The 27,457-nt window shown below is 32.0% G+C and overlaps 2 protein-coding genes across 2 annotated transcripts; both read right to left on the bottom strand.

Annotated features, from left to right (window-relative positions):
• Window positions 1-471: 471 nt before the first annotated feature.
• LOC123708102 (sodium/potassium-transporting ATPase subunit beta-2-like) lies at window positions 472-10,130 on the bottom strand. The gene is made up of 7 exons (XM_045658606.1): window positions 9,956-10,130; window positions 5,523-5,651; window positions 4,871-4,993; window positions 4,107-4,285; window positions 3,364-3,468; window positions 2,385-2,553; window positions 472-1,896 (listed from the first exon to the last, which is right to left on the bottom strand). The coding sequence occupies exons 1-7, from the start codon at window positions 10,089-10,091 to the stop codon at window positions 1,787-1,789; spliced, it is 951 nt and encodes a 316-aa protein (XP_045514562.1). The 5' UTR covers window positions 10,092-10,130; the 3' UTR covers window positions 472-1,786.
• Window positions 10,131-12,944: 2,814 nt separating this feature from the next.
• Window positions 12,945-27,364, bottom strand: LOC123708940 (sodium/potassium-transporting ATPase subunit beta-1-like). The gene is made up of 8 exons (XM_045659975.1): window positions 27,217-27,364; window positions 26,604-26,919; window positions 17,414-17,542; window positions 15,297-15,410; window positions 14,764-14,864; window positions 14,350-14,448; window positions 14,014-14,167; window positions 12,945-13,471 (listed from the first exon to the last, which is right to left on the bottom strand). The coding sequence occupies exons 2-8, from the start codon at window positions 26,743-26,745 to the stop codon at window positions 13,314-13,316; spliced, it is 897 nt and encodes a 298-aa protein (XP_045515931.1). The 5' UTR covers window positions 26,746-26,919; window positions 27,217-27,364; the 3' UTR covers window positions 12,945-13,313.
• Window positions 27,365-27,457: the final 93 nt, after the last annotated feature.

Raw genomic sequence — 27,457 nt, 5'->3', positions numbered from 1 at the left:
TAAAAACAAAACAATAAGTTTTGTTGGTCGAACAGTGGATCGCAAAAGTGTAGACACATAGACAGATATTCAACTCGATTAGAATGTACCTAAAGCATAAGACAAAACGATGGCTCCTTTCGTATGATTGTCATTGTGTCTGTGACTTACTCAACCAATCACAATAAAAAGAAATGTCGCTAGGTCTTACACTTCAGATTCTCATAATCCGGGATACATCTTTACAATTTTATTTTGTTTGTTATTTTGTTGTGTGTAATCTCTTTGAATATTTTCTACATGCAAAAAGGCTTGTGACCACAGAACTTCTATAGTCCTATTATAGGCACCCACATCTCGGTCTCAAAGATGGTCTATAACTGGAGTGTACAATAATGTGTAGAGGCAAAGAAACTTTATTATTATTTTCACAATATCTTTTTTTTTATGTTTTGGTTGGTGTAGGTATAGTATGGGTAATGAAATAATATGTAACTCAAATAGGATTTAATAACTTCTCTAAAGTGCATTTACAATAAATACATAACATCAACATACATTTCCAATGTTTCGCGGAACCGACGTTTCCAAAGGCAAATTCAAGGCACTGCTTTAATTAACAAATAATTATTAGTTCGTCTTGGTTGGTCTTCGAAAACTTCGAAAAGATATTTAAGTATTCGTTTTATTTTTAGGTTTTAATTGAACAATTTTATCAGAAATCTTTGCTATCAGAATTCTATCATATATGTAAACATTTGTGCTTAACATCCATGGTGTGTATAAGGAATATTTTTTGATTCGATATCCGGTTAAACAAAAAATTTAGTACCTATTTGTGTAAAAACAGCTGGATTGAGAAGTCTTAGCCTTGAAGCAACAAAGGAGTGAAGACTTGCTTGACAAAAATTTTCCAGTTCAGTTTCCTAAGCAATAATTAATTGTAAAACGAAGTAGATTATTTAGTAATTACGAAAAATATATTTAAATAAAAGTTGTTAAATAGTGTTTACTAGCCGAGCCTTAGTAAAACAATGTATTGTTAGGAGACACAAACAGTTGTAAACCAGAACTTCAAAAAAAACTGTAATCTTTTGCTACAGATTGTTTATCGAATTTTACAAAGTTCCGCTTACATTTTTCACAAAAAAAATATGTTTGTACAAAATGTACAGAACATTCGCCTCCAAGACTCTAAAATAACATTATTTTAAATACAATTTCATCTAATATACTAGTTCAGTACATTGACGCAGAAATGTGCGACAAGCAAAAAAGCAATGTTTTCTTAGCGTAGACTATAGAACAAGAATTCTTATAAACTTCACACTGTGGTATCAATAACAACTAAGCAGCAAAAAAAGAGAATTTCCCTGATTTTCTCTTAAGTTGTTTAATTAATCTCTTAAATTTTATATATTTAGGTATTATTTACTGTTTGGTTCGAACGCCGCGAAAGACGCGGTCTACGCTAAAAAGGTTTGTATATCACTTGTAAAGCTATAATATATATAACGTATTTATATATAGAGATTATTTTAAGATCATGTATAAATATTAAGAATTTAAATAATTATGCGTACAAAAAACCTACGCACGAAGGTTACTTTTAAAAACCTTAATAATCTGAAATTAGCCGGTTTAAAAAATGGCGCTATCGACAAAACCCAAATTCGATATAGTTTTTTAACTGTTAAAATCGGAATAATTATAAGGGTACAGACTTGTTTAGTAAATTTTATATATTCAGTAATTTACATTAGTTCGCTATGAAGTTTATAAGAACCCTGAGAAAAATTGACAAAACCTAGTCCACCATAATCTCGAGGTGAGTGGAGCCCATTCTCTCCTTTAAACTCTCAGTGAAGACAATGTTGCGCGCCCAAGCTCTGCACCGGATGTTTATTATTTGACCACCTGGAATAAAAGAAGGTAATACTTTATTCTCCAAGCTCAAGAAGAATGTACTGTAATGTAATTTGTTTTGGCTTTGTATAATGTCTAAGTGTTTTTTTGTAATATGTATTTGTAAGCTGTGAAATATTACTTATAAATAAATAAAGAATTATCTTAATTGACTACAAAATTATACTAAAATCTTAAATAATCAAGAAAAGTTATTTAGATCTCGCGCTGCATTTACACCTTAGGAATTTTAACACCAACTACTATTTACAGAAAATATGTTATTATATTATTTATTATATATTTCGTGAATACCCGGAATTCGAACATTACCGATATATGCAGTCTAGTTTGCAGTAGGATATGCTAAATGAATAAATGTAAAATTGACTTCGCACAATAACATTATTTGTACATTTTTTTAAAAACATTATCAATAAGAACGAAACTAATTTATTATTTTAAATTAAACAAGCATTATTCTAAGTTTGAACACTCACGTATAGGATTTAAGAGTTGCACAGCGACTAGAGGACTGAGGTATCCGGGGGTATTGTTGTAGGGGAAATATATCTCCGGTAGTCCAGGATATGGCCAGTACCGCAAAGGTCCAAGTGATTCTGTGTCTGCTGGCCGCTCGCCCATGCACGATAGCCATACTTGGCGACGCTAATATATGATATTAAATATTAAGCACCACGTACCGACAGTTAGTTGTAAAACTATATTATTGTATACTACTATAAGCTTTATAAATTTATTTTGGGAAGCTCTTTAGGATAATGATCCTAAACAGAAAATATATTTGACAAAAAAAATTATAACTATATTGCAGTAACTTGTACTTTATTGAAGCGATATATTAAAATTCAAGCAAGTAATTCTAATAAACTGATTTCTATGTGCTTCCATACTGACTAAAGTTAATTAACTTTCATCCGCATGCAGGTCAAAATTTCACCCAATATTCGTTTCTTAAGAATTGCTTAAACACAAATACTTATAGATTTATCTTTGACGACGACAACTTCCATACAAACGTCTACAGTTATTTTAACCTCTTCAACATACGGGGGATGTTGCTAAAAATTATTTACAATATAATATATAGTAGCCTATTGTCTGTAAGATATTAAAGTTTAACGAGAACTATTTTCCCTTTGTAAGAAATTACACTAATCCTAATTCTTAACTGTTTAACATCTTCAAGGCTTAATCGGTGTTGCAATGAGTACGAGCACCATAAATCATAAGTATAAATAAAATACGGGACTATTTAAAATCAATTTAAAAAAATTGCCAACGTATAACAATATATTATCAGCCTTATAAATCGTGGACTAAAGATTTTAACTACATATGTGTTATTTCCATATAAGAAATGATAAAACAACAATTGCCGACACATACTTAAAAATTATGATAAAAAAAACTTTTTCATTTTATGTTCGGGCTTAACCAAAGTGCAAGTGGTCTTACCTCTTGTGGTGTTTTAGTGGTATTTATATAGTTCAAGATGTCCGGTGGCATATTGGATGGCAAGTCACCAGGATCGTCGTAAAACTGGGGCTGCCAATCGTATATCTACAATAATATAGTTATTGACATTTTATGTGTTCATTATGCTGATATTCATTCTTAAGAGAAAATGTTAAATTTATCAAGTGCTAGATTACGGGACGAATTAAATTTGAAAGAGGACGTTTAGGCCATGTATATCGGAAGAATGAGAAGCGGCTTACAAGTAGCAACCGCAACAGTAGATGGTGAGGTCGGGACGGGGTCGGCGGAACAAATCCGGGAGGTATTATACAGAGAAGGGACAAGTTAAAAATTCAAATAACCAAGGAGTATGCAAAGTGGATGAAGCGAGAGGGGTATGTCAGGGAAAAGGGCTAAAAAATACATAAATTTGATACCGGTTATAAACACACCTCAATATCAAATAAGTTACTATTATTGTACAAATTAGAAGTGCAAAAAGCATACTAAAGTATCTCGTTCAGACATCCTAATAAAATCGGGTCTAGTGGCGCTACAACCCAATGCACAAGTCTCAGATTGCATTAGTTTCTTTAACAAGAAAAAGATCAGCCGTCTGTGCTCGATTTGTGGATTAAAGGTATTTTTTTAATTGCACACTAGAAAAATACTGTTTACACTGGAATAACTACTGATATGTAGTCTTATCAAAATATCTTAAATTTCTATAATTATATAACCTTATTAAGTTTTATAATCAGACAGGGCGTGCCATCAGCGTAGCCATAGTCGTTTTCGCTGGAACACGGCCCCAGTAGGGACGTGTCGAAGGCACACACTTCACCCGCATGACGCCTCTTCTGCTGACAATCTACTTGGTTATCTCCTTTGTTGATTAGCAGAGATTTATTCTTATAAGCTGAAAACGATAGTATATTTATTTTTTAATTATAGATTCAGAACAAATTAAAACGTGTAAAACCTCTTTATTAATAGTTCTAGTTCTTATTTAGCTGATTTAAAAAATGTGTGCGTGTAGTAGTGTACACACGTAAGAAATTAATCTTCTTTCTGACCTTATTTAAAAAATATATATATACTATATGGAACTTTATAGAAATTGGTTAAATAAAGTTACATGAGAAAAAAAATAACAAAAGGCTTTTATTATCATAGACATGAATACAAATAATACAATTATTTAATTTTACCTTATTACTACTAATATAATTATAACTATCATTGTTATCGTTATTATATATTTGTGTTATTAATGGATTCGAATCTTTTCGAATCCACCGTGGTAGGGACAAGAAAAAGATGGCGCGTAACGGAAAAATGTAACACTTAACCGAATAATGTGACGCATAAGCGAAAAATGTGACCCATAAGCGAAAAATGTGACGGATTTTTTTTTCCAACGCCGATAAAGAATTTTCACTTCAAAAAGTACACTTCTTAATTTTATATTTTATACAGTATTTAAAGCAGATTTAATACTAACGTGCTAAGAATTCATCTAAATTGTCCGTATACTTTTTGTACGAGGTTTCATTGTCCAATCTGTACCAGATAAGAGCCCCTTCCTCAAACACAACAGGCCTATGTCCCATACCGGGGTTGTTTCCTGAAAGTAATTACATAATATAATTAAACAAATTAAGGCATTAAGGCAGATAATTTTTTTTTGTTACAAGTATATCGCCGAACGAAAAGTAGATTTATGGACAAAGTAATATGACTAGATTCGTCTCCCGTAGAAGTATGACTCCCGGTTGTAAAAAAAACGTATTGTATTTAGACATATGGGTATATTTCCTGAAAGACCAAATAGTTAACTCGGTACAACATTTAGTAGACTGAGTGGAATTAAAATAAATATAAATTATGTAGGTAGTAACGAAACACAGTTTCCGCCATGTTCAGAAGCAGATAATTTCAATTTTTTTTTCTCCTGACTTTAGATATGTATATATTTGAATATAGAGCGTCATTTTCTTTTTAATTAATTTTGATCCAATTATCATAACATAACATTAGTCTTATTATTTTCCTAGTAGCAAGTAGGTGATCTTCTATGCTTGACGCGTGCTCGCAGTATCGTCCACCGTACGACAGTTAATTGCACGTATTATATTTCTAATATATGGACTTACCAATAATGGAGTCAGCGAGAGTGAAGTAGGGTATATGCTCGTCCACGGATGCGAGAAGACCACACATGCAGATAGAGAAGAATATTATAATGCAGATGTACATCACGAGGTAGATGAGGCCTATGACTCCTGTAAAATATTGATTAGTTTTTAAACTTAAAAACTAAGTTTATTGATTGATTTATATGGCAATTGGATATTGGTAGTCAAGCTAAAGCCCAAATACTCCGTTGGACTAGTCATCTTGAGAAAATGGGATATCGAAGTGTTAAAAAAGCGTAAGTAAAAATCTGTATGTTTATCGATACGGACCGGCCCGTCACAAGCCCAGATCAGTGTATTTCAGTGATGATATACTTAGTTTGGCCACAAATACTGTTACAATTAAAAATAAACAAAATATTACATACGAATTTGGAAGCTGTAATTTTTATATGATTGTTCATTGAGTTTTATCATTTTGTCGCCAATACATTGTACAATATTTTGCAATATTAAAATTAAGTGGTCAATAGGTCAGTGGTCAGGTCAATAAAGTTTATATTTCAGGTTGATAAAGTTTATATCTCAATTTAATAAAGTTTATATCTCAATTAATTAATAATTTATATAACCATTTTTCGGCACTAATTTTCACGAGATATTAATTAAACATTACGTAATTTGCCTTAAGTTTTTTTTATCGTGGACACAAAAGTTGTTCGTAATTTGTATTGATTTGTTATAATACATATATAGTGTATTTGTATCGCTTTTAACTAAAGTACAAAATCCTTTAAGATCACATGGAATTATAAAGCATACCTAGACAATTATATATGTAGAGATGTAGAAATACGTGTGTGTGAAAATATGTGACCAACTAAAGCCTTTAGATCTATATTCTAATATTAGGTATCTGTCATAACCACACTTGCCTATCCATTAAAATAAATGTTTTGGCGTGTGTTAGTGATGGACGTGTATGAATAATATGTAAGTATAGAATATTGTGTTACGAAACCACAAACATATTTCTTTTATTTCAATAAAACCACAATGTTGTATTACGTATCAACAAGTATGGATATTCAATTGAAAGATATATCGCTTACAAAAACAACCAGTAGCACTACTACCTTTAGGGCTAGGCCTCAAAGTTCTGTATATGTTTTAAGTGACCAACACCGTTTCCTCGTGATATTTTCTTTACTGTACGAGCGAGTATATAATGCGCACATAAACTGAAAGTCCATTGGTGAACAACCCTCGACCTCAGAGATGAGAGTCGCATTTCGTTACAATAATTGATTTTAGAATCATAACAAAATTATTAAACGCTTCACTCTACTTCAGGTAACGTATACGCCTTATAAAACAAAAACAAAATAGTTTCAGGAACTAATGATTTTTAAGAACCTTATCGCTCGTAAATCATCAATCATTAATTGGTAAAACCATTGTTAGAAGCAATCAAGAAGATCAAATGAAGCGTAAAAAGCTAAATAGCCATGATTATGGAGAGTACTTTACAAACTCCTAATTCCGAAAATTCCTCTGAGAATATCCCAAATGACGCGATTCGGACGTGGTCGAAATAGCTCGGTCAGGGACTGTTTACATTTACGTAAATCACACCAAATCATACTTTATGGGTTAGCATAAATATTTCTAGATCATATACAATACATTATATACTAAAAAAATTCACATAGACGGGAGCTAGATACTCGTTATAGTGTGATCATTGCTTTTGCTGATAGGAATAAGCATTCTATAAAAATGTAACTGTAACCTTTCGGTAATTACATTGAAACAAAAATGATAGCATTTTTCTCGTCCGCTCTACACTTTTGATTTGGGTTGGTAAAAAGTCTTGGCGTCCACAGTGAGAATCTTCCAGAATTTTCTTCTTCAATGCAAATTATGATCTTTTTTTTAAATGAAGTTCATAAGTGTTTACACGTACCGAGGTATAAATAAATTTTCATTTGATTGATGGAAACTAAATAAGAGGTTATAGTACAACGTATTTTTGTAATAACTAATAAATATCTTGGTTATCTTAATTAATTATTAGTTCGTTTAAATGCTTAGGTTATGCTACAATTCAAACCCAAATACTGTAATAAATTTGATAGTTCACAGCGTGTGTACGTCTTAGTGTGAAAGACTTAATATCGATTTGTAATATCGTAATATGGTCAGTTGACGCATAACACAAATAGAACCTCTCCCATCGGGAGGTTGTCCCCACCTCTTGACACACACTTACGTTACATAGCCAGGACAAATATAACAATTTTGGCGCTGGGAGCGGAAAGTTTTTTGTTTCTTTAATCATTATTTTTATTCACAAGTATTCTGTGAGTGTGTATACCTTAAATTATATTCAGAAAACACGAAATTGGATGATGATTGATAGTCTTATTGGGATTAAGAAGTCCAAGCACAAAAAAATAATCAGAAAATACATTCTTCTACGAGCGCCACAAAATTATATTTGTTCTGTATACATATAATTCTTCTTAAGTTGTCGTCCCATTCAGGAATTATTCTATATATCTATGACTACAGATACCAAACATCTGAAAAATAACAGTCTGAAGTCTTTTTCATTCATTGATCAGCCGCTGTCCAGTATATTACACTCGTCACAAGAGCTCAAACGATTATATGTCCAAATTAGAACTATTGTTTGAAGATATTATTAGTTGAATGAAATTGTATTAAGTCTATTGGGACTTCAAAATATATTTTTTAAGAAAAAATATAATATACTAACAATTTTTGTTTAGAATGTGACAAGGTAAGTAAATTTTTCATAAAAAATATACAGAATTGTTACACAAATTCGTTACTACTATCTTTCAATATATTCCCCTAAAGAACAAAACTCGTACGTCAGGTATGTACATATGTAGTTTTTTATCGTATTGAAATTCTGCATAAGTAGGTATAAAATGAATGCGGCTAGTGTTCAGGGTAATCTGAGTTATGGCTTCCAAAATAGATGCTGAAAGCATGTTTCAACTGACCATTAAATATGAATGCATTACTTTAGATCTAGCCTCGATACGAGTTTGTAAAAAAATATTACGATCCATGATGGAATCGCATTAAACAAAATTTATTGAGTGTTCTGGTGTAATAATTTTATCTTAGAACTAACCGTGTTCAAGTCGTGTCGTAGATGTAGCCGCGTCGTAATAACCTTTTTCCATAAATGGACTATTAAAATGTTTTTTCTCCACTTAAGTTTATGAGGTTCAATGTATTTTTTTTATTTAAAAACCCTTGCCAAAGCTGGTACATAAAATAAAATATCATACAAGATATAATGTGACAAGCGCGTATAGGCAAACATAAAAACACAGAGCAAAAAAACGATTTCTATATTAAAAAACTACAGGAGGAACACTGATTTCAAAGTATGAAGGAAGCAACTATGGATATCCATGCCTAGATTTCATACGTGAATAATCATTGCCTAAACATTTAAAACGATGTTAACGTTTCGTTAAAATACATAATACAGTTATACTCGTAATATTTTACTAATTATTTTTAATTAGAATCCAGATTCAAAATAGCGAAAGAAGCCCCTACAACTTTTTACTTCTTTATAATATGAGATACAATGATGTTCTAATTTTGAATTTGTTTATTAGAACTATTAATTATTGAAGTGATATTGTTAAAGTTCTTCTGCATCTGCGTCAAAAATTAATAATTTGTGTGGTTTATAAATTAAAACGTTCCTTTATAATCGACAAGAAAAAATACGTTTAATAAGAACTTTATGTAATCTTGATGTATAGCTAAGTCTTGAACTTTAAGATTCCGAACATGAGTCACTTTTGGTGTAACGTTCTTAAACAAATTTAAAAAAAAATTGTGAGTTCCAGGAATGGTATATCATGTAATGTGGTGAAATACATTTATAATATACTTTGAGTTTTAGGAAGTAACAATACCTAGCCCGACTTTCAACCGCGAGACCAGACTTTGGATAGACTAGACCTATCTGTAAAGCAATTTACTTGTAATACTTATTCGTATCAATTGATAGCTTTTTGATTTTAATTAATATAAATGGCTAACAACACCGTTGTGGTAATCGCCATTTAAATAAACAATTATACAAAGAGTGGAAATTTACAAACACGTGTTTATACTCGTAATCAAGAAGAATGGATGGACTCCGATATCTTATAGAAACCTACAGAACATTGTAATATCATTTTTGTTTTAAAATAAGTTTAAGACACTTTTCGGTCGTAAATGAGCTGAATGAGATGACCAACGGCTCGCATATAAGGTTAGGCTAATACATGATTATAATAAAATCGATATATACTGCAAAAACCTTTTTTTTAAATTCACAAATTATAACTTTACCTATCGTTATAACCACGAAGGTAGTATAAAATTCAAAATAACGGCCAACTCACCCCATCGTTTTGGCGTTCGACCCAGAAATTTTCGTTCTTCCGGATCCCAGATCGCATATTGTATCCTCTGAAGGAAAGGTCTTTGTGGTGGTCGTCTACAATAGTTCACAACTCCATTTGCTTGGTCCACACCCATCTTGCTCTGCCCACCGAGGTATACTGGCCAAGAAAAGCGGCATAGATTGTATAGGGGCGTAGAGCTAGCATAGATCTGGGTTAGGTTTTACCGCTCCGTTGTAGTCTCGTAAAGGCTGTACGTAGCTAATACTCGTAATATTAGCTGGCTTGTTAGTAAACGTTTTGATGTTAACGTTGCTACAATTTAGTTAACAGGCAATGGTATATTTTTGATTGTTTTATTAGTGAAATGGACCTGTTCTAGACCTGAGCTAGACAAATATAAATATGTTTATTCTATTAAAGACCTTTTCATGACCCATCTCAGAAAATATTAAAAACGATACCAACGACTAGTAGATAATTGCTACTGACTTTTAAGGACTTAGTGTTCTTCAATTGTTCCAAATAAAAATAGTTCTCTGGTATGTCTGTTCTTTAATCTTTGCCGTCCAGATCCGCCCAAATCTGCCAGCAACCGCCCGCCCAGCCCTGACCAATTAGTTCCCGATACTATTAGCTAAGTGACGAAGGCAGTGTTGTTTGAACTAGTTAATTGAGGTCCGAATAATTCAATTATACTAGGAAATGTGATCGAACCTTAATCTAGATTGAATTTAACATTGACGATTACTATTAACAAAATAAGTTCAACATCAGGGATATGTATTCAGTATAAAGGTGAATAACATTATATTATTTCTGCAATAATATAAAACAAAATGTCTTATTTGATATAACCAGACACAATTAAACTTTTGCAGAAATCAAACATATATTTTCAGTACTTATAAGTGATATAAGGATTTACATAAGTTTTAAGAAAAACAAATTCTGTATGGGTGATTTCATTTATTCATTATAAATCTCACGTACAATTTTGTACTAATAACAGGTAATATTAAATTTACAAAACACACACAATTTTTAAATAAATACCAATGTTTACCAATTACATTAATATAATACGATAGATGTACAATTTAGTACTACATTATACCTATATTAAGCAGTAAGTTGTTTCAATTTAAGAAAATTATTATACACTAGGCAATCGTTTTTAATTGATCTAATTCAAAGGTCTTCTCAATCATCTTCAAGAGATTTCCTTGGTGGATTTTTAGTTTTAATTTTATTAGTAAAGGTAAATTAGGTAAATTACTTAACTAAGCCTTATACGATGTAGCATATCAATATTGTTGCTTTTAAAAATTATATATTTTTTTAAATTTAATTTTTAAATAAATATACAGTGAAATTTTCATTTGTTTATTCACATGAAAATATGGACGACCCGTCAGAAATCTATAACTTCGCTATAACAAAATTATTTACAGACGGGAGTAAAACATCGGCGGGAGTGGGAGCGACTTTGGCATAACGGTACCGAGACAAAAAATGGTGAGGCTGACTCCCTACTGTACAGTGTTCGCAGTGTCATGTTTGACTAAGGGGTGGCGGAATGCGGAATACGGCAATGCTCAGCCACTCTCGCTCCACATTGGAAGCCATCACGGCAATTGAACCCTTCTGTGTGAAGGTGCACTTTGGCATACCGAGAAAAGAGAGGGCGGACGCTCTTGCTCTGCCATCGGGGCGACGGGGACGCGAATAGGGTAGGACGTTTATCCGCTTGTGACGACTGACAAGACTCAATACGCTTGACACCTGGAATAAGCCCTAACAGCCTCAGTCACAAAAAAAAATATATGCAAACTCGGCATACAAACAAAATAAACACAAGGCGCTTTGCACCTCACATGGACATTATTTATTCAAACTGAAGTGTTCGTCACAGTTACCCCGCGTGTAACTGTGACGAAAGAACCGACCAAACGGTAATCCTTTTACTCGTTGACTGTCCGAGTTCAAAAGACCCAGGTGGGATCTGGAGCTTGGGACTGGTATGAAGGTATCCCGGGCTATCTGAATATATTGCTTGAGAACAGATCGCAGCGTAAAAATTATCCAGCCAGCGGGCTCCACCCCACCCATAAATATCATAAGGATATTTCCGAAGTAGCTGTCTCTCGAGACCAGCGGAGGACGCCAAGCCTTTTAAGTAAAGGTCCCAACAAAAGTGCCTTTTTAGGAAAGGGGAGATTTTGACACTCACCTACGGCCTAGCTTCTCGGCCTCAGATCTGCCTTATCGCGTGCCTGATATGCTACTGTATATAAATAAAAAAATACACAAAAGAGCATTAGCCATTATTAAATTTACTATAGTACAGCCCTCAGCGTAAACATCCGTACTTTTATTAACTGCTAGTAATAGAACGTTTGAGTGATACGTCGCTGCCTCTAAAATATTGAGCTAAGTGAAATTTTGGGCGCCGAAACCCAAATTAGTTGGTATATAGAGCAATGTCATACATGTAAGATGAAATTAAAACTTTTTTGCTTAAAAATCGTTTCAAAAATGTTAATAGAATGTTTAACCTATTTGGATTTGGTCGTCACCGGAAAAATTAACTAATACGAAAACATGTGATTCGCATAAAACAGTGCATACAGCATCATAGGCCAGAAGATACATACCAATCCTAGAATAGTGTAGTCAATGTAGTCTTGAAAAATATTCCAATACGCCAATTTAAACCAGTGAAACTTTGTGTAATTTTAACATAAAAAATAGTGATAATACACAATATTTGGACAATAATTAAAGACTAAGTACGTCCTGATTATTGTCAAATTTAAATATAATTTATTATTTAAAACATTTAATTAATTCTAAAATGCGGGTATATGTCCTTAAACTAAATTATTCGAAATGGGAATGATTTATCTATCTTAAAATTAAGGTTAACGGGTGTTCGTTCTTTGCTTCATTTATTTGAATAATACTCTAATTACCAATAGTTAAATGTTCAATATATATTCTAACTGTGTCGTCTAGGTCATATATAACTTTAGATTTTAAGTTAACATCTCGAAATTATCTACTTAATATCGTTTTGCGTTGAATTAAACAATCGTTTCGTTGAACAAAACAATATGATCCATCACAGTGATATCAAATTAAAAACAGACACAGAAATGTGTTTGTTCCCATTTGGTTGCTTTATACAAAATATATGAAACAAACAAGAATAACCAAATCGCGAATAAATTCCTATTTAAACCTCGAATTTACATAACTAGTAGTTGTACGTTAACCGATTACTCATCATACCTCTACAGATAATAATAAATTAATGCCAATTAATATTACGTTAATGCCTATTTCTCAAAATATTTTATTTGATTCCAGCGCCATCTGTGTTCGTTGAGTTAAGACTTGTGTTATCTTCGACGTAAAGTTGAATACGAGTGTAACCAGATGGCTCTTTCAAACTCTTGTTGTAAATAATATTTTTAGCCCATATTCTGCATCGAATCGTCGTTGGGGTGTTCGCTGAAAATTTTAATCATTTTTATATTTAATATATATTTATTTATCTTATAAATTATCTCTCTATAGTTAAGCCAGTACTTCTAACCCACATTATGTAAATTTGTTATAATTGTTTATTTATAACACTGCAATTTACTAATTAACATCGACCATTTTATTTTAAAACATTTTATAATATGAACTACTTCAGTTGGAGTTGGTTGGAGCCTGAAGAGCCACACCGCAATACATATTCAATTACTTAAAACTAATAACAATAATCAATGGCGCTACAACCTTTTTAGGTCTGGGCCTCAGATTTCTGTATCTGTTTCATAATAGTTTGTGAATTGAATAGGCAAGTAGGTGATCAGCCTTCTGTGCCTGACACACACCGTCGACTTTTTGGGTCTAAGGCAAGCCGGTTTCCTCACGATGTTATCCGTCACCGTTCGAGCTAATGTTAAATGCGCTTAAAACTAAACTAAAGCCTTAATAAAAAGATTAAACAAAAATAGAATAGCATTAAATTTTATCAAGCGTTTAATAAAGATATTACTCACCAGGTGGCGTTACTTTAATCGCCAACACGGGGCTAATATACCCAACTTCATTTTGGTAGGGGTAGAATCTACCCGGAAGGCCGCGTCCCCAAGGGTATTCGATACTCGTCGCATTTGACACTTCATCCACACAGGATATCCAGATTTGTTGTTGCTGAAAAAACATTTAGATAAAACATATAAATACTCCAAGGGATACGTATGACATATATGGTTCATTTCTCATTGAAACTGCTATAAGGTTAATTTCTTATACGTAATTTTATAAATAGTTTTTTAGTTATAAAAGCAGATATTTTTTCTTATTTGGACCTAATAAATTTAAAATTGTATTACCTCCATATCTGGTAATGATGAAATGTATTCCGAGAGGTGATCAGGCATGTCTGTAGGTAAACTTTTCGCAACATAGTATTGTGGTTTCCAACCGTAAATCTAAAACAGGCAGCTTACTGTTAGTGTGTCAAATGTAAATAATAAATAAATAAGAGATGAGAGATAATAATCAGATGTACAAAGGTATTTTCTTAAACACCATTCATAGTATATAAATACAATTCCACTCATGTCTTAAGTTCTTTCCGTCTATTTCTGTCAAATTGACTTAACGTAATTACTGTGATGACAGATGACAGCTGACATTAGTTAAAACAGCAAGTCGACTGAGTTTTTATGAATCTCCCAACCTAATTTAAAACCAAAATCTTGCAATACTTCAATATATCATTATAAAATCTGTGCATGTCCTACCCTATTTAACTTAATGAAAAAGCATGGTGATGTGGGATAGCCGAAACTTTCTTCCTCTTTGCAACCCTTCCTCGATAAATACCACTTTTCGGTGGCGTAATCTGAAAATTAAAAAAAGATCTTAATTTATTTGAAATAGGAATCTCCGTAAGTTAATAATTTTGTATTATTCTTTATAGCCCAGCGGCAATGTCTGTGTGCTATTTGTGTCTTTGTGTGTGTTTTGTGTAAACTTCGTTTTAATGTGAACTTGTTAAAAGTAACAATATACTATAAAAAAAAGATAAAAGTAATTGTCGTTAGTAGTGTTTACAAACATGGTACGTTATAGTGACTGATGCGACGCCATTTGCCTAGAGATGCATTTTGGCGGGTTTGATATAAATGGATAATTAGAACATAATTAAAAATAACATTAGGTGGTATAGGTTGTATAGTCACTAAAAAATAATTAGATATTTTAAAATCTTGATTTTTTTAGAAGCAATCGGATTAAAAAGTAAGCCTCACATTAAACATAAAATTATACTAACCCCTAAAGAAATATTTCAGTTCATCGACGTAGATGTCATAACTGCTTGTGTTAGTATTGTCTAAGAGGAAGGAACCGTCCACGGCCGGTCTGGACGCAACTCCCGGATTCGCTCCTGGAATTCACAATTAAATTTATTTTTAGCTTTTCCTGTGTTAGTCGGAGTATTTGACAATTATATTTTTTTCATTCTGATTCGCATTAGTACAAGAAAAAGCAAAACAATTTAGCACCGCAATATTTGTCACTCCCGTCAATAGGAAATTCTCGTGTCATAGTGTTCCTAACCAATCTGCTCCAAAACGGCTTGACCGACTTTTATGAAATTGTTTGTTTATATACACATATTTATATATTTTGGCACCTTTTTTGTAGTTGTATTCATATCCATATAACCTTACATTTCATCCTCCTTCTACTAACCCCCTTTTTTAATAGCGATATTAGTACTGTAACAATGTTTATATGGCAAAATAACAATTGCCGGGAGTTATGTAAGTTTAGTTTAAATTACATTTAAATATGTAGAAGCGTAAACCAAATGTAAACAATCATCTCACACTTGAAGCCAATGTCTTGAATTTTGATCTTGCTTTAGTTTTTACCACACTGATAAATTGTATTTTAACATTCTCGTTTCCGACAATATCCAAAAACATAAGTGTCATTTAGATTTATGAACCCTTAGATAAGCCAAGTTTGTTTTTGTTAGCGTCGCAACCCCTCTACCCTTAATTCTGTGTTAGTTATACGCTCATATTTTAAACCATACAAGTCAGCTGTTACATAGCGCATCGCGTCTATATATTATCACTACAAGTCTTCTTAAAATTAGGGGCCGTGGAATAATATAGAAATATCGGTGACCTATTTCTAAAATGGAATGGGAATACCGAGTCGCGATCAAAGAATGGAGTAAGGTGATGGACGAAGCTTTGTTTTCACATAAGAAGACAATTCAGTGAAAGTGGGTGCAACTCGGTTACGCTAATAGGTCAGTGCAATTAATTCCTAAAATCGGTTCAAACTTTTGAAATAAGCAATTTGTCTTCTTCTTCCTTCTTTCTTCTCCCAAAGCCTGTCCTATGCGTATCCTTAATAATTCAGTGCAGTGCAAGTGATTCATAAAATCAGGTCATATTTCTTTGAGAAATATAACTTTCAAAGCCTGTGCTTTATCTTATATATGTGTATTCTTAATAACTTCATGAAATGTATGTTTAATCTTATCGCTTTTATCTTATATTTATATATAATATATGTCTGTAATGTAATATGTATCGTAGTCATAGGCAGTGGAAGTGATTCCTAAAAGTGGGTCATATACTTTACATTAAGCTTACAATCTGTTACTTCCAAGGCTTGTACAATATCCTAAATATCTTATATATGAGTATTATTAATAACTAGTATAATAAAATGTGTATAAATTTATCTTAGATTGATTCTAATGTATGTTAATGTCATTTGTATCGTTGCTATAGCGTAATCAATATTGACCCACAACTAAATCGAGCTGGCTAGCATTCGACCTAGTAAACATGTCTGAAGAGGAGCCATTCCTACACTTTATTACTGGAAACACCGAAGATCCACGCAGGAGCATCTTCAACGTGCTTCTCTCTGAGGGAGAAGTTATCTAACCTTACATTAGTTAAGTTACATATATATATTATAGTAAAAATTAGAAGCGCAAACCATCATCGCGCATATGGCATCAAAAACTCAAGTCGATACAACATGGAGCCTCATATATTAAAATACAATTATTCTTGTTTCCGATAATGTCCAAAAATGTCGATTTCACTTGTACTGAAGTATCACTTAGATTTAATAACCTTACATGAGCCAAATTAGTTTTTGTTACTATCGCAAACCCACGCCCTTACTTTCATGTTAGATGTTTCATGTCACGTTTTAAACCATCAAAGCCAGTTGTTACACATCTTCAAACTAAGAGTTTTATTTTAAACATATCCTCATATCATAAAAAAAACCGAACTAGTGCATGATACATTTACCCCGAAAATGTATTATATATATAATATTATTTTTTTGTAACGAAGATAATAAAATCTATTATAACGTAGTCAAGTGAATAATGCATTAATAACATACCTATTAATGAGCTCTCGAGAGTGTACATAGGCCTTTTGTCATCTATGAGCATAAGCAACACTCCCATACACGCTGCAAACATGGCTGCCAACACTGCGTAGAAGATCAGGTAAAAAACCAACGCGATTCCTGAAAAGTTAGATTGTTTATACAAAACTAACTTAAAAGTTATACACCATATACTATTTAAGGGACCTTAGGGGCAGATTTTCCAAAAAAATTACCCATCATAAAAGAGAAATAGAAACATATTTTCATATCGCCAGGAAAATGGTATAAGCACAAGTCATTTTGATGTATGTTTAGGCATTAGAACCCACGATAACATTTTCTTTGATAAATATGAAAGTTATATTTTTATAATGAATTTATGTCCGGCTGATGTCATGTGGAACATGGTGTTATGGTTGCAAACGTTGTGTAATACAAAAAAAACTTGGCGATTAAAAAGAGTGGCGGAGAGTTTATTGCCAGTTCTTCTCTTCCGTTCTACGTCCTTGATTTGAGAACTGGCAGAAAATGTAAAATTAGAAGCATTTAATGTATATTTCTTTTTTATTGACTTTCATAAGTGTACATTGTGTTACGTATATGAATAAATGATTTTTCACTTTGACTTTTATGTAATAAATTGATGTCATTTTGGTGTTTATAATTAGACATTGAACATCGAATATTTTGAACTCCACTATTTTGGATATATTACAAAATATTGAAGATCTGAGTGGGAATTTGTAACCATCTGTTTAATTTTAGTTTTATATACATTGTAAACTAATAATAGTATAGTTAGTTGGATCTACTTAAAAAGGGCATAGTTTATCTTTAAATCAACACAATCAAATCATAATCATACTAATTGTTAAAGATATTGCTTTCCCTCCCTTCTAAAAAGTCCTAAAATTTCCATTTATCCAGGTCAATTCCTGCGGCTATTTATTTACAGTGAACTATTGCGTCCGCGAGCTATTTCAGTACAGTACCGGTACATTCAGACTCGTTACGTCACAAATACTGTCATACGGAACGTACGTTATACACTATATAGTTTGTGATATTTCAGTGTAATATCTGAAACGGTTAGAAGAAAATTCGCTACGCAGCCATAGCGAGGAATGTATAGTATAAATGCCTCCATGCTTCATTTTTTCGTCACAACTTTAAGCAGAAGGCTGCTAAAATTAAATGAAAACATCAAGCCGTTCAATTATTTCTATACGAATTTGATTAACGATGGCCAGACACGGGTGTCGAGAAATTATTTGGTCCCAATTATCGACGAAATAATAATATTGCTTGCTTCCTCCCGACCTTCAGCATCGCACTCGTCAAGTCAATCAATCTCTTCGGGAACAAGCAAGCGATAACGCTAGTAATGGTTCCTATTCGTATAATTTATAAGAATTTTAAAACTTTTTGTACACAAGACAATTTAAAAATTCGGTTTTAATTAATAATAACACTCGAAATACTTTGACGAACGTTGTTCGCATAACATTCGTTTAACTTTTATGCATGTATGTAGTATAGAAATAGGAAGTTGCATATAACATTATTTCCAAATAGTAAGTTTTTTTTTATTTCTGTGAGAAATATTTTTTAATATAATTTATAATAATATAGATTCCGCTACTGCCGCGTGGAATGACATTTTGACAATATTTTTTTAATGTGTGTAGCCCTAGCCATACGAAGGACAAGAACGTCCTTTCTGTCAAATTGTGCAACTTAGCGTAATAAAGACACTTTACTCTCGTACCTAAGTACTCGTATAAGTGGGTGACTTTATAAGTTACTTAGAATTTAGATATAATCTAGACATGTAGAACAAAGTGTCGACACTTTGCAATTAAATTATAAGTTTAATTTTTAATTAAATGAGTTTATAGAAGTTGCTCTCTTTGAGACATATGATGGCAACTGACATAATTAATATCTGTTCTATATTTGTAAACATATAATGTAAATAAAGATATTAAATAAATTATAAAAGTAACATATCGTTATTGTTACAATGACCTGGCAAAGTAATAACTCGTAAGAATAATTTCGATAAAAATTATTTTATTAATATAAATTTTTAAAGTACTTTCTCGTTTTTCCATAACAGAGTACCAAAGTGGTGAAATCTATGAGAAATAAATATTTTATGATCTACTAAGACATACGTGTATTATAGTTTGTATAAAGACCTGTCAGTCGCTAGGCATAGGGCAGATATATGTCGCCGGGAATAGAAATGAGGACTTTGATGCGAGGACTGTGAGTAACTGTAATTATCCTCGGCGTTAATAAGCTCCGTCCGTGTTCCACCCAGACTGGTGCGGATATCCTGGGGTGGACAACTGTCCAATGTCTTTGTTGCCGATTCGAAATTATAGAATTGACACCTATAAATACTCATGGTATTCTCGCTAAGAGAAATAAAAAAACACCTAAATACAGTAATGTTACTGTATATCTTTGAAAAGTATTGGTACAAAAAACATGCTTATTATATCATAAACATTTTAAGTGTGTTTATAAATTTAAACAAACTTAAAATGTAAAAGAGATCGCACATAGTTTATAATAATAGTTTTCGCTGGGACTCGAGCCTATTGTATAACCCTACCTTGTCATTCAGGAGACCACAATGTATGTCCTTGAACGTGCAAAGGAGCGACCAATGGGGACTATTCATATGGTAATTGGATAGTCAATAGTTATTCAAGAGTAATGAGGGTCACATATTTCAACCGTTGCTACTTGGATACTGTGCCCTTACGAAAAATCTAATGACTATAGAATATCAGGCGCGAAAATTACACGAACTCACTTCTAATGTAGTAGTAATAGTGAATAAAAAACCGAAAGTAATAATCATTACCCAAAGTGCCTCCAATGATACAGATAAAATGTAGGCCAAACGAAATTGTCGATTTGACTTTACTTACACAGATATTCAATGATTACTTATAGAGGATCATCATACCCCTCCTAGTGAATAAGACTAATAAACAGTTACAACATTTAGTTTTCTTGTATAAGGCCAATTTAAATGTATATTTTTTATAATTGGGGCATAAATTATTTAGATATATTCATTTTTGCCTTATGTGACAATAGAATTGGAAATCAAATCGGCCAACAGTTCATATTTACTTACAATACAAGTAAACTTTATAACTGATAATAAGGGTTAATTTAATGATTAATTAATGTGGAATTTTATAACTGTGATAGGATAAAACATTGTTTATATAATATACTTAATTAATAAATATACATAAATATTAAATTCGTTTAAAACATACGACAGAATATAAGGTAAAAACACTCAAATGTCTCTGTCTTCAAAAGAAAAGAGCGTACAAATTCTTAAAACGCCGGCAACGCACTCGCGAGCCCTCTGGCATTGAGAGTGTCACTGGGCAGTATCACTTAACATCAGGTAAGCCTCCTGCCCGTTTGCCCCCTATTTTATTTAAAATATATATTTATCTCATATTCGCATTAAGTACGATATAGTAACTAACAGTGCGTCAGTCGTTGGCTATTTACTGCAAAGGTTTTCCTAAACAAATAATTCATACAGCCTTCTGAAACATTTTTTCTACGCAATTCAATCAACTTCATAAACTAATTACACTTAAAAGCCGACGTTACGGAGGCATTTACCTGATAATACGACCAAATAAGTCATTATAGTATAAAAAATAATCATTTGCGGTCTGCACTTAAATCTATTATTTCATTATTCAAGAGGAAGGGTAAACATAGTCGCTGCAGTCTGTATACTTCAATCATATGGTCCGAATCAAATACTAATTGATTTGAATTATCTAATCTGTATTTTTTTTACCTAGTAATTATTTCAAGTAGTGAATTTTGTTTTTATGTATTATAAAAGTATTGTAGTGAATGTCGACTCGGTGGAAATGTGACCATTTTGTGTTAAACCGGCGCGTCGCATAATAATCCGTATTTTTATAAACGTTCTGACATTTTTGTGATATTTCACATTTTCGAGAATTATAAAAAATACTCTCTTTGTTACTCTTTTTGGTCCGAATGAAAGAATATGATATTTGATAATATTCCTAGATAGATGCGATAAAGAAGCTAAGATTTGTGGAACGTGTATATAGTTGTTTTTAAACAATGTTCTAATAAGGCTTGTTTTCAAGACGATACGCATAGATAGTATAATTATATCTATCTATGTACAATCATATTCATTTATATGAATAAATATGTGTAAATGTTTATTTAAGTGCAAAGCCACGATAAGTGTGTTTAAACTGATATGAATAGCAAATACAAATATAATAACATTATTCTAAGGTGGGTCGGAAATAAAGCAAATAAATGCAGATGTTTACATCATAACAACAGCACTAGTTCGTGTAGAGAAAATTTATCGTATTTACTTTCATAACTTGGTCGATTATGTTCTTGGATGCGCTTAGCGCGTGATCTTAGAAGTATTATGATTTCAAATAATTGTTATTAATATTTTATACAGTGTAACCTCTTTATAACGACATTCGTTATAACCAAAACCTCTATAACGTAAAAATGAGTTAAATTTGTTTGGATTTACACAAACCCATACATTCTTTATAACGCAACATCCATACTCTATTACGAAGAAATATTTTCCTATTTAAACATCAACAACATACTTAAACGTAATTGTTTTTATAATCAGCTAACAAAACTAACCTTTCCAGGTGCCGAAATTTCTAAGATAGACACCTGAGGTCATTATCAGCCATCTCGCCTTTGTTATTGTTAATTGAATTAACATAACACGTGTGCCATTATTCTTAGATTGCATTGCCTGTAGGAAATTTTGGTCTCAGTTACTAAACGCACCAATGTCAACTACCGTGTATTACAGTAAACCAGACCAATAGAAATTTTGTACACAACAAATTAATACATCTGTGTTCCTATAAATGACACCTACAAGCGGTATTCAAATATTTAATATTCAGCCTGCGTTTTGTAGCAGCTTACCGCTTATTAATATTTCATGTGGTTTACTGAATATTAGAATATTTCTTGTAGTCTAGAATAAATGTTTAGTTCCGAGTACTACTTCTTCATAAAAATATAGAGTGACTGCAGTGTGGCGTGAGGCAAATACGATCTTATAATTTATTAACAAATGAACTTACTTTGGATCTTTTATATATAAAACAATAATATAATTTACTGGCATCAAATCATAAGAACATACATTCCAGGCTTTATGTGTTCCAAAGTATTTAAACAAGTTAGTTTTAAGTTAAGTTTGGTAGGTAAGTAATTTCATAATTATTTGCTTATTTATATAATGCCGAAGATTTGTTACATTGTTACAGTCCCATTGGTGATTGTGCCATTGACTATTTGTCTTAATAAGTTATTATTAACCGAGATTTTTATACATGATTTTAATTGTTTTTCAACGATCATAAGGTTAGTCTGACTCGTGAAAAATTCATGTTAAACATTCAAATAATATACATATTTATTCATAGTGACTTGTATATTTGCTTTCGCAAATAACAATTTTCATGAACTGATTAACATAGATTGCATACGTACCTAGTTAGCAAATGCTTTTACAGTAAAACTATATTAACAAAATTCTCACGTTTATATTAGATATTAGGAGGATTAGAGGTATTTTCTAAGGAGAGATTGTATTTTTGGCAATAAATTAGAATTAAAATTACATACAGTGTAAGAGACAGATACTTTAATAGTTACACTACTTTACTGAAGAGTTCTACGCCTCTTTCTGTCAAAATATGTATTCGCTTATTAGTATTTATGAAGAAGTCTGTTATACTTATACTGTTACGCTCTATTATAAAACCATAGACAATATGTATAATATACCTAGATAGATATTATACTGAATTTCACAGAACCGATTAGTATCACATTACAACAAATATGAGACGATGTTTTGATAAACAATTGTTCATACCGCACGGATTCTATGCATATGCAATTAGTTTTGTCACGAAGCATTGTGTTATTATTGAGAAATTACATAAATTCCAATAGGTAAGATATTATGATCTCTATAATGGATTTAGAGAGATGAATTTAGCAATATTGTAATAAATTGTAGATGCATTTATCACATTAAAGTTGTTACGGGAGAGCTTGCCAACGTTACGAAGATAGTTGCCATAGATTCTATCATTTATATTCCATTCTCATATTTGCCTTATAATTAATAATCAAAAATAGATAATACTTATATTAACCTAAGAAGTAGGTACTACATTACATATAAACCACTTTTTATCCACTTTTTGCAGGACACTCTTAGTTTAACAAGAATTATCATATATATATATATATATATATATATATATATATATTGTGATGTTCTGGTGTTTGCTTAAACCTGTTAATCTCGAGACCTACTGGATCGAGTCGACTACTACTTTTGTGTGTAATGTACAGAAGGAGGAAGGCTATATAACATCTCGCTAAGACCAAATTAACAACCGCAGGGCAAATTATATTAATTAGCTCTTAAAAGTATAATATACTAAATAATTTGGATGTACAATATCCTGCGTGAACATATTTGGTTAAGAAGATGCTTTCGTATGTGACAAAAAAAACTATCTATAGGTTCAATGGCGTAGACATATGCATCAACGACTTCAAAACAAAATATATAAGTATGCTAAATCATCTTATTTCAATCGAACCTTTATCAATTATTTGATATACAATAGCAAGTAGTAGGTAGTAAATTTGACAAAAGGTCCTGGTCCGAACCTAGGACCTGGTTCGAGAACGAGGGTCCTTACTCTGTAACTTCCAATAGTAATACCGACGATTTTTATTCCACGCGATCTCATGGGTTTGGATCCCAAAGCAACATACGGATACTTAAAGAACCATACCGAAGTTGCATACAAAAACGTCGGAATCGGTTTTTTGAAAGTTATACAATATACAGTATATAGAGTACAGCAGATATACGTATAGCGTGTACCATAATAAATAAAACCCCGTTCCATTTACCTTTGCAGTCAATTGTAATTTTAATTAATGACCTTTGAACGCGTTAAATACGGCGTTACGTTAATATTTTAATACCCAAATAGCTATTAAATAATGTGTTAATACACGTAGTCGTAACAATCAATGTGTCTACAGATTAAATATTCACAAGAATTAGATTAGACGAAATTAGATTTTAAAAATATTATAGAATTTTTGTTTGTATAAAACAGTTCTGGAGAATGTCGTAAATATAAAAATGGTAAGGATTCGTTGAGTGTAGCACAGTAATGTATTCATATCTTATTGCACATAATACATATCAATAACATTTATTGTGTATCGTAGTAAGATTTTAATGTTTAATTTTATATGAATATTAATTAGTTATCAAGTTTATACATTACTGCATGCTAATATATATAAAATATAAACGCGTTCGAATTCATCAATATTATATATCGACGGCAGCAAAGAACAAAATGACATCTGCATTTTTGCCAAATTTGCCAAACCTGTTTTTTGCAGAATTCTTTGCTTTATCTTATTATCGTTATTATGTATATAAACACACTAGAAACTTAATAAGCTGATGCGCGCGTATTTGGAGATTTGGAGAAGCCAACCTATTTTTAAAAGAGTTCAGAGACGGTGCATTAATTACACATCCCGAAAGCCTATTCCAGTCGGCCACTACTCGGTTTGGAAGAAAGTTTTTTAGGGAATTTGTGTTATATTAAGTGATCTTCAGTTTAAAGAACTACCCCTCAAATGTGTATTTTCACTTAAAATAAAAAGCTTCTCAATTCCTGGAAGATTTTATCGGTTTCAATGAGATTTCCTCTTAATCGCCTACTTTATAAATCAGTAAGGTCGAGTGCTTTTAGACGCTCCTTATAAGATTTGTTTCTGGGTGATTTAATCATTTTCGTGGCTTTTCTTTGAACCCTTTCAAGCATAGGTACTAATATCCTTTATGAAATAAGGATCCCAAATGCTGTGGACATACTCTAATACTGGTCTAATGTAACATTTATAGATCTTTAAGAGTGTTCTTGGTGAATGATTTTCTCACTAAATAGAGCATCGAATCTTGTGATATTTTTCTTTCTCGAAAAATTGTTTTTTACTCCAATTTTATCACATACGTTACATGCGTACTTTTTATACGTTATTCACGTAATAGAAAAAATAATAATGTAAAAAAAATCATTTACACTGTTAAAAAAATACTTTGTAGAAACTGACATATACAGTTGTCCTTGTGTGTTTCGATTGATTCGGGCGCGTCAGCTGTTATAGACAAAGATATCAGTTAATTGATTGTTTTATAAAATTTAGTCCTATAAAAGGTTCTGGTAGTATTTTGCGACTACTGATAGTCGTAAGAGCCAATGACGTTATTATTAAGCACCTAATACTTTTACCCGCCTGGATCTTTGTTTTTGGTCAATATAACCAGTATGTTCTTCGAAACTGTCGTCGTAAACGGTTTTGACTGTATATTGCCAATAAAATCTCATTAATAAATAATTATCTGGTCCCAAGGAGAAACGAATATATGACGGTTGACTCCGTTTTTTTGTTATTTCGACCGAATTAGAGACATCTTCCACATTTTGAAAAATAATAAAATTATTGATAATCAACTCAATAATTTTATTATATCTAAATAATTGATTATATTATAACAATTAACTATTTGAAGATATCTTTGATATTGTTGATGTTATACCGTTATTGCACTAAAAACGTTCTCCTGAAAACTAGTGATTTTGTATTGACCGATTGTTCTTTGCTGCCGTCGATATATTTATAAGGTCTAAATGTAATCCATAATATTTACCTATCCGTAAATATCTATTATTAATCATAAAACCTGCTTACCCTTGTACGCTTAAACCGCTAAACTTATTAAGATATATTTTGTTTGGCAATGTTTTCTGTCATAATAAAATATTTTTTCTTAATAAATAAGAAGAAAGTAAATGAGAAATAACATATATTAATGTATTAATTTTAACACGTAAAGCCTTAAAAACGCTTAACATAATTTTTTATTACACGTTTCTTACATTCAACCCGAATGAAAAATGCCAGGCATCAATTGTGTTCCCAAATGTGGGTAGCAGATAGCTGTCAATCAAAACATTCGAACAGGTTTTAATTTAAAAAAAAAACTCACCCCAGCGTTTCGGAGTCCGGCCCAAAAAGCTTTTGTCTTCTGGATTGTAAATTGCCTTACAAACCCTCTCCCATAGGGGCCCTGAAGTGGGTGGAGTTCGAGACCAATCCGACGTATCAACACCATTCGATTTACCCGCCATTTCTTTTAACTTAATACACGTCTGTTAATATCGGAGGTATAACTGCGACTGCGCGCGCGCACGTGTTTGGAATCTCATGACATATGGGAGCGATTGATGTACACAGCGCATTTCTTCTGCCCACATTTCATCTGGTTTATAAATAAGCTTAGCTTCGATGAAGGGATTTTATACCTGAAATTTACGTTCGGACGGTTCAGTCTTATATAAATGAGGTGAGGTGAGCAGAATAACCCTGAGGGGAGGGTGCAGTAGTTTCTAGTCGAGTATTTGGGTTCATTATCATGAATTTACATTGTAGATTTTATTTTCTACAAGAGATCTTTTTTCTTTAGAATTACTACGTAACTATCGCTTCGTAAACATGCCCATCTCAAGCAATGCAATCCGAACGATGCGTTAAAAATCTAATTCAGAACGCGCTCTGGATTAGTTACTACGCCATTGCTTTTGGTGCAATTAGATACTTACCTAAATGTATTGCCTGTCTGCAGTCTTTCAATTGATTATATCGATCCTGCTATATTTGTAATGCAAAACAGCTATCGCAATAATAACTATACTCTTTTTCTAATTACTTCATATATATGACATACATATTATCTAGTAGGTTAAGATACACCATAACTTATGATATGTGTCCATTTAGTTTTTTGTATTCATATAAGATTAAAATAAATAAAAACAATACTTATACAATATTAAAACACAC

The sequence above is a fragment of the Pieris brassicae genome, chromosome 4 (genome assembly GCF_905147105.1).
Source record: "Pieris brassicae chromosome 4, ilPieBrab1.1, whole genome shotgun sequence".
NCBI lineage: Eukaryota > Metazoa > Arthropoda > Insecta > Lepidoptera > Pieridae > Pieris > Pieris brassicae.
This window is presented reverse-complemented; position numbering and strand designations above follow the sequence as displayed.